Source organism: Enhydra lutris, unplaced genomic scaffold (genome assembly GCF_002288905.1).
Source record: "Enhydra lutris kenyoni isolate GAN:26980312 unplaced genomic scaffold, ASM228890v2 scaffoldscaffold26, whole genome shotgun sequence".
Lineage (NCBI taxonomy): Eukaryota > Metazoa > Chordata > Mammalia > Carnivora > Mustelidae > Enhydra > Enhydra lutris.
This window is the reverse complement of record NW_019154110.1, coordinates 6,278,187-6,286,636: the sequence shown is the minus strand read 5'-3', so window position 1 is coordinate 6,286,636 and position 8,450 is coordinate 6,278,187. Positions and strand designations below refer to the sequence as shown.

Genomic DNA, 8,450 nt, shown 5'->3' with positions numbered 1-8,450 from the left:
TCCTAGGACGCAGCAGCGGGAAGGAAACGAACAGGGGTGTGAGCGTGCTCCTCTCTGAAAAGCAGGTCTCTGGATGGCCCATGCCAACACGTACAGTGTCCCCCGGCTCCTTCCTTTGAATCCCTTCATTGTACACCCAAGTTAAATGCTGCTTATTTTTCACGGTCTTAAAAATAAAACAGAAAGAGGTAGGTAAGCGGGGATGGGGAGGTGTACAGGGAACTCTAAAAATACCAAGAACTCTTGGAATGAAGGTCGCCCCACGCTACCTGGGCCTCTGCAGGCCTGAGTCCTTTGGACACACAGTGCCCAAGGATCGTGGGGGCTGCCAGCTGGGGAGGGGGCTCTGGGAGGGCCTGAGCACCTAGGCTTCAAAGGTGGTCAAAGGTTGGGGAGGATGTAGTCGTCGGGCATTCGAGTTCCTGAAAAAGATCAGACATCGGCTCCCACTCCCAGAGGGAACGGGGACTGGTGTGAAAGAGCTTGTCTCACTAGAGCATGTTTTAATCCTCCTCCCCAGAGGTAGAATCATTTTTGTCCAGTATCTGAGACGCCATCTTCCAGTTCTTGTTATTACAGTAACTCCCGATCGCAGACCTTGCCCCTCCCACATCCTGGACCATCTGCCCCTGCAGACAGGCCACAGAATGAGGGGACAGGAAGGGCACAGATGTCACACCCACGGCCCCACGCTCACCCCTTGCTGTGTGCACGGCTTCCCCCACATACACACCAGTACACATGACGTGGTGGCCGGAGATACATTTACAGTGTGCGTGTGTGTGTGTGTGTGTGTGTGTGTGCACTCACGCACACACATGCGCACACGCGAGTGCGTGTGTGGCCCGGCTTGGGCTGCATCCCCAAGCAGGGTCTGCCCCTTGGTCCCAGGGTCCGGGGGTCTGAGTCCCCAAGGCTGCTCTGCAGCCAGCCCTTGTCTCAGTGTTTGATCTCAAGGATGGAGGGGTTGTGGTCCAGGATGGCGAGGATTATCTTGTCCATGTACTGCCTCAGCCGGAAGTTGATCTCCTCCTGCTCCTTCAGGGCTTCCATGAGCTGGAGGGAATGGGAGATGTAGGTCAGAGGCCAGGCCCGGGCTCTGGTGCAGAGGTAGCTGATTGTCAGCTCACATGCGAGCCAGTGCCCGACGACCAAGGGGCTCAGGAGACCCTGGGCAAGGCAGGCCCCAGGACCAACCTTGGCACTCAGCCGCTGGAACCAGCTAAAGCAGCAGCCGCTCACACCTGAGGAGTGTGAGCTGTGCACCTGCCCAGGCCCCAACCCCGGGTGGTCTGTGGAGGGACCCAAGTGGGACAGGCTGAGGACACTGGCCAAAGACATCTATGATCAAGAACGAAATCCCAAGTCCCAGGGCCCTAAGACTCCTACGGCTTCTGGCTGTTTCCTCTACCTGGAATGGCCCTGTCACCACCCCAGCCCCGCCTGTGTGGGTCCATTCCTGATGTGTCCTTTAGGAGAAAATGTTGGTTCTGCCTCCAGGCGGGAGCCCCCCGAGACTAGGGATGGGCTTTTAGCTCTGTGTCCTAAGCACGGGGTTAGGTGGTTTAGGGACTTCTTCCAATTGATGTTAAAATGTAACCAGGGCATTCTGGAGGCCTGGGCCTTCGTAACCACACCCTAGTAGGGCAGAAAGGATGGACTTCTGTTCTGGAGACCTGGGTCCTTCACTCCCAGGCTGGGTGATCTTGTGTCCTGGTTCCCCAATCTGCAACATGGAAGCGTCCAGAAAGCCTTCCAGTTGTCAGAAGATACAGACAGGCAGCTGCTCAGGAAAGGCTAGGGTCCTTCCCCTCTTGGCTTGAGGGAGAGGAATTCTAGCCTCTCCGCACTACCTGCTGATGGAAGCAAGTCTGCTGATCCACGGCATGCTTCTGGTGGAGCAAAGACTCAAACTCCACTCTGTTCCCAAACCCCGGCTTCTCCCAGCACGTGCAGGACATCAGAACTGACGCAGCTCCACCTACAGGCTCTGGGCTGCTTTTCCTGCTCGGGGTGGCCTGGGGCTTATCATCACAGCACACAGGGATGGGACAGGACTCATAGAGGAGGGGCGGAGGCGCCAAAGGAAGAAGGAATGGGCACATTACCTCATCACGAGAGGCTGTGTCTATTTCTGCAGCCAGAGACTGGGCTTTGGTCTGGGTGGCAAAGAGGTTCTTTGCTTCATAGAGGCTGAGGCTCAAGATCTGTCCATTCAAGTCATCATTCTGATCCCGCAGCTTATGATTCTCCTGTGCAGGAGGACAAAGGCAACATCAACTCCCAAAAGCATCCAGAACCCACCAGAACCCATTTCTTGGCACTCACTGTCTCCAGACTGCTACCAGTACCCTCCCCTTGTGTGTGTCATGGCCAGCTCAAGAAGCCTATACATGATGCGGCCTCTGCCAGGCTTAGGGTGGAGGTCTGGATCTTGGGAGGTCATAGGGTCCTGAGGAGGAGTTACAGGCTTGCTCGGGGGAACTACATTTCCAGACAGGGGCAGGGCTCCTGTCTACGCTTCCTCCCTGGGGGAGGATGAGCCAGAAGAGGAGCTCCTGATGCCCCACATGGGGACATGGCCCACCGGGTGGCTCCTTTTCCAACAGCGGCCCTCTGTAAAGAGTGAGGCTCTGGGGTCTCTGGGCCGGCAGGCCGGATCTAGGCTCCTTCCGTACGTAGCTAGGTTCAGGAATCCTGCTCCGGGAGAACTCTTTCCAGGGGCACCTTTCCTCCTGAGTGCAGGTGGCCCCACCGTGCCCTGCCCAGACCCCATGGGCCGACACCACATGCTAGCGTTTGCCCAAAGTCTCCTAAGTGCTCACACCTGGGACTTTGGACATCCTGTCATGAACGAGGAAGGGCTGGGGTTTTAGGATTGCTGTGGGATGCAGGAAAGGCCGATTCAGGGGTGTAACTTAGAGCAGTTCCCTACCCCCAGGGTCAGGCTGCGGAGTGGGGGCTTCACTCACCAGCACGCCCTTGCTTGGTCTCTGCCCCCCACTGATCCCACTTCCCCCAGCTGGTCTCCGATCACAGGACTGCTCCCAGGAGTTATTTGAAATGGAACCCTGGGCTCGGGGTCTGCTTCTGGGAGGAGCCAACACAGCAAGACACCAATCTGTAACTGGGTAAAGTCTCACTCTCCCCCCATCACCAAGGAGAGCAGAGTGGTGTCCAAGCAAAGGCCCTGGGGTTTGCATGAGACGCAGCCGGGAGGGAAGCCACCTTGCTGAGCAGCAAGTTGGGCCTGAGCAGCCCCGCCAGCCGGGGGAAGGTGGTGCCGCAGCTCTCAGCCCCTCTGGGGAGACCCAGCCCTCAGGGATGGAAGGCTGCCCGGCGCCCACCTGCTTGAGCCGCTTGACCTCATGCTCCAGCTCCACCTCGCGGGCCCTGGCGCTGAACTCGCCCAGGCTGGAGGACGAGCTGCGACCCCTGCCCGGTCGCTCGCAGTCCAGCTTGTACATCTGCAGGTGCTCCAGCTCCTTCCGCAAGTCCTCGATGAGCTGTGTGGGAGACAGGCAGGTTGGCGGTGGTGGGGCCGGCGGGAGCGAGCCCTGGCGTTCCCCACCGCCACCCCCCAACCCCGTCCCGGGACCCACCTCCTGTGTCGCCTCCCGTTCCTTTTGAAACTCTAGGCGGTTCTGCCGCAGCTTGTCCATCATGCGCTTGTACAGGTCAGTCTCATCCTTGAGCCGCAGGCTCGTGTCCTCCAGCCGGTCGGACATGCGCTGCCGCTCCTGGAGTGGGGGGCCGGGTGTGTGTGTGGGGAGGGTGACCGGGTCAGGGCAGAGCAGTCCCAGAGAGGTTCCCTATGCCCTGGGGACTCAGTGGGGATCTGCGTCAGCCTCAGGCACAGAGCCCTTGGAGTCACGGCTTAAAGAAATAGCCAGGGGGTGCCTGGGTGGCTCAGTGGGTTAAGCCTCTGCCTTCAGTTCAGGTCATGATCTCAGGGTCCTGGAATCGAGCCCCACATCCGGCTCTCTGCTCGGCAGGGAGCCTGCTTCTCTCTCTGCCTCTGTCTGCCTGCCTCTCTGCCTATTTGTGATCTCTGTCAAATAAATAAATAGAATCTTAAAAAAAAGAAAGAAAGAAAGAAAGAAACAGCCAGGTCCCTTAGGATTCTAGAAACACAGCTGAAAAAATGCCAGGCCTCTGACGTCCTTCAGTGGTGGCAGAAGAAACCTGAATCAGGGTGGCCAAACAGAAGCTAACCTCCTTCTCTCTTTTTTATTATTTATTACATTCACTCTAAAAAATAAACTTGGAGGGCGCCTGGGTGGCTCAGTGGGTTAAGCCTCTGCCTTGGGCTCAGGTCATGACCTCAGGGTCCTGGGATCGAGCCCCGCATCGGGCTCTCTGTTCAGCAGCGAGCCTGCCCGCCCCGCCGGCTCTCTGCCTGCCTCTCTGCCTACTTGTGATCTCTGTCTGTCAAATCAATCAATCAATCAATCAATCTTAAAAAAAAAAAAAACTTGGAAAATCAAAAATATAGAAAGGCAAATTACTATTCATATTTTATTGCCTGTTGTTGCTGCTGTTAGGGCAATTCTGCTAGAATTCCAGAAACTAGCAACTGAAGGCCTTTGTGGCCAACATTGCTTCTCTGGGGATTCAGCTCAAGAAGGCGCAGGCACCTGGGTGGCTCAGTTGTTAAGTGTTAAGCATCTGCCTTCAGCTCAGGTCCCAGGGTCCTGGGACCGAGCCCCTCGTCAGGCTCCCTGCTCAGCGGGAAGCCTGCTTCTCCCTCTCCCTCTGCCCCTGCTTGTGTTCCCTCTCTCGCTGTGTCTCTCTGTCATATAAAATAAATAAAATCTTAAAAAGAACAATAAAAGACCCAAGTCTGAGACACCCAGACCTGCCGCTCACCTCGTCCAGCTTCTCCGTCTGTGCCTTGAGCCGGGTCACTGTTGTTCTGAGCTCAGCATTTTCCTCCTCTAGCTGCTGCACCCTGGGGAAAGGAGAGGGGCTTAGAATAGATCGACAATTTGTGGCGATTCCCTGCTGCCTGGACAAGGGAAGGTACCAGGAAGCAACAGAGAGCAAATAAGAGCTTCCTGTCACCCAAGGCAAATGGTAAAGACACTGAATGACCATCCTTATGTTTCTGATAAAAGAAAACACTCATCTGTGAGTAAGAGCGCAGGATTCTTTCTGCATGTGTCCTCAGAGCCTGAAACAACACAGGGGATGTTTTTCTGCTAAACAGAGAGAAAGTCCTCCTGTGGGTGGCTGCGGCTGGGCCTTCCTGTTAGAACTCACACTCAGAGAGGAACAGTATTTGCTTGTCTTTCTCCCCCTGGCATTGCCTCCTAGACTCTTTGCTTGGCCTGCCAGCAGCTGCCTCTGCATACCCACAGACATAGATTCTGACGGTCGTAATCCTCTGTGTCAGTGTTCATGGGGGGCCATGCTAATGGGATTCCACGGGGAGACATAGCCCAGGTACCCAGGTCATCGTAATGACCTGAGAAGGGGGCCCGAGGTTGTTATGTCAATGGCAACGGAACAGGGAGGGGTCATTTCTGCCACTGATCCCTACAGAACATTTCCTCTCCTTTGCACTTGTTCCTTCTTTCCTGGAGCAATGGCTTCCAGGCCTCCACTGCCCTCTGGGCTCCCCAGGGCTCCCTAGGAGCACAGGGGCAGGTGTCCTCCCTGCCAGGGATCCAGGTGGCCTCCAGGGGGCCTCACCGGCCTGACTCATTAGTGAGGGCCACGGGGACCTGACTCACCTGCCTTCAGGTCACTCTGGTGGGCCGGGAGGGAGGGATGAGAGATGGGGAAACAGAGGCCCAGGAAAGGACATGGTAGTCCAAAGTCATGGAGCTAAAGAGTGACCAACCCAGATTCCCAGGTCATTACTCCTCTCTCTACCAGCCTCAGCTTCCAGCAGCTATCCCTGCAGCTCAGAAGCCCTGAGGAAACCAGGCCCTGCTTTTCCATTCACCTTGGCCCCTGGGGCCCCGGGTCAATGCACCCGTGTTCAGGGTCAGGGAGAATCTGACAGCAGGGGGAGCTCCGAGCCTGGACATCAGACCCAGCCCAGGACAAGGGGAAGACGTTTTTCCACCTGTTGTCTTGACAGCTTGTGCTGTTTCCAGTTGTACCTGGTGTGAAAGTGGGACTACAAAGGTTCTGTTATGTACTTCCGGGGAAACACGTCCAGGTGCTCAGCTATCAAGAGGAGAACTGTCAGAACAGGGAGCCTCCTTTCAGGCTCTGTGTCTTTCAGGCTCTGTGTTCCTATCTCCATGATGGGGATAGTGCCTGCCCCAGGCCTGCACAAGGACTGGAGGGCGCGTCGGAGGGCAGAGGGCTCTGGGGAGAGGGCCACCTGGTGTTGAGCAGCTCGATCTCCGTGCTCTTCTCCCTCTCCAGCTTGCTGTAGGCCTCTCGGTGCCGCCGCGCCTCCTCCTCCAGGGCCTGCTCGGCCATGGTCTCCTGATCCTTCACCATCTCCTCCAGCTCGTGCACCCTGTGGAGGGGAGGGCACACTCTGGTCCAGCGCCAGCTCTCATGGCTGCTGTCTTCCCACCCCAACCTTGGCTGTGACTCTGGGAGCCCCTGGCCCCAAGACCCCGGCTCAGTAACAGCCCCACTGTGGGAAGTGGTGGCCTATTTTCCAGGCCTGGGGGTTGGCAGCTTCGCTGACATGACTTTGGGACACCACATCACAGAAGGGGAGGTGGACAGGCCAAGTTCACCACCCAGAGGAGGAGCTGGCGGTTGGTCCAGAGGGGAGCAAGGCTGCACGGGGAAGGCGGCGTTCCCAGGCCAGGCATGGGGAAGTATGGCAGGCCTCGCCCTGGCTGCATGAAGCAGCCCCCGGGACCCTGCTCCTCTTTCTGCTCGCCTCCTTCCTGGCCACTGCCCTCTGACAAGAAGTCAGCGACTGGCTGCCTTGATTCCAAAAACAGGCAAGTCTTTTGATAGTGGCCCTGAGTGTGCCAGACCCAGGAGAGGGCTGGGCCCCACCGGCAGCCTAGCTGATGGAGCAGTCTAGCATACATTTCACTGGTAATAGTTCCTCTAGGAGGCTGACCTTCTGGGGTGTCCAGGAGAACCCATCCTTGGACCCTACAAGGTTGAGGACCAGAGCCCCGCTGGGGATCATTTTACCAAGTGTCATGCCATCCTGTGAGGACTACTACACTCTATATGTGCTACCTCGCTGCAGTCACGGTGAGTGGGCCTCCCTGGGGGGGGTGGGTAGGGGGCAGTGAAGCCCGGGCCCTTCCACCAGCAGCAGGTGCAAGCCCCCGACGGTTGGGGGGTGGGGATCAGACACTCCTCATTGTCGGTCAGAGAAATAGAGTGGATCCCAACTCCTGCCCACCCCGGGGCTGCACACCTGGGTGTCAAGGTCAAGCTCCAACCCATTTCTGAGTCCCCAGAGACCAGTTCTGGGGTACCTGCAGGGGCAGGGCCAAATAGCAAGGGGCTGATGCATCACAAATCTAGAGGGGAGGGACAAGACATGCTGGTGACCTCCCCAGCTTTTCTCAGGGGCCCTCACAACAGAGACCAACAACTGCTCCCGAGTCACAGCCAGAGCCCCCTGAGCAAGCCCCCTGACCCGACCTGTGCACCAGCTGCGTGTTCTCCTGCTTCAGCTTGCTTTTCAGGTCCCCGTTGGTTAGGCTGTCATTCTCCAGTTCGGTCACCTTCTTTTCCAGGAAGCTCACCTGCAAAAGGAAGGCAGTGGTGGGGGAGGAGGAGACCCCTGAGCCCACAGGACGGAGCAGCAGAAACCGTGGCGTGGATGGTCAGGCCCCCAGGGGACTGCATACGGAGGGTGGGGAGGGTGTGGGCATATGTGCCCACATTATCAGGGCTGCCTTTCCCCACCTCCTGCAGCGAGGACAGGGTCTCCACCTCCCAGACCCCCAGAGAGCTGTGGGCACCCTCCCACGACCCCCAGAGAGCACGCACACATGAAGCCCGTCTTCCGGCCTCCCAGGACCCACCTTCTCCGTGATGTCATTGTCACAGGAGTCAATGCTGTCGCGGAACAGGTCCTCAGTGCTGCCGTCACTGCTACTGAAGTTGCTGCTATGCATGAGCTGCCTGTGGGAAGGAGGGAGGTGGGCTACAGAGGCCAGCCCTCTGGGGACTGCAGGGGTGAGGGAGGAGTAGGGGGCCTCCCCCCAAGACTCAATCCCCTCCGTCAAATTGGCTCTGCTGCATCCCTGGGGACCCTGGTTGAGGGCAGAGGGAAGGAGGCCCACCCAGACTGGGCAGGGCAGTGGGCCAGGTGGGTCTGCAAACAGGAAACATGTGCCTGGGGAACTCCTGCTGGAAGCAAAACCCAGCTCCCATTCTCCAGGGGCTCCCACTTCCCGCTCCCTGCCAGGCAGCAGCCAGCGTCTCTACCAGCAGGCTCTCCTGTCCCAGCCCTGCTCCCGAGCCAGAGCCTGGGTGCTTACCGCCAGCAGCTCCCAGAGCCC

General features: G+C 57.9%; 1 protein-coding gene across 2 annotated transcripts in view; it reads right to left on the bottom strand.

Annotated features, from left to right (window-relative positions):
* LOC111151534 (RAB11 family interacting protein 4) overlaps window positions 1-8,450 on the bottom strand; it is a 111,246-nt gene continuing 102,796 nt past the window's right edge. For both annotated transcript variants that reach the window (XM_022509591.1, XM_022509592.1), the window contains 8 exons: window positions 7,971-8,070; window positions 7,585-7,688; window positions 6,338-6,478; window positions 4,870-4,951; window positions 3,603-3,740; window positions 3,348-3,506; window positions 2,109-2,252; window positions 1-1,056 (listed from right to left, as the gene is read on the bottom strand). In XM_022509591.1, coding sequence (XP_022365299.1) covers window positions 940-1,056; window positions 2,109-2,252; window positions 3,348-3,506; window positions 3,603-3,740; window positions 4,870-4,951; window positions 6,338-6,478; window positions 7,585-7,688; window positions 7,971-8,070 — 985 coding nt within the window. In that variant the 3' untranslated portion in view covers window positions 1-939. The remainder of the gene's footprint in view (window positions 1,057-2,108; window positions 2,253-3,347; window positions 3,507-3,602; window positions 3,741-4,869; window positions 4,952-6,337; window positions 6,479-7,584; window positions 7,689-7,970; window positions 8,071-8,450) is intronic.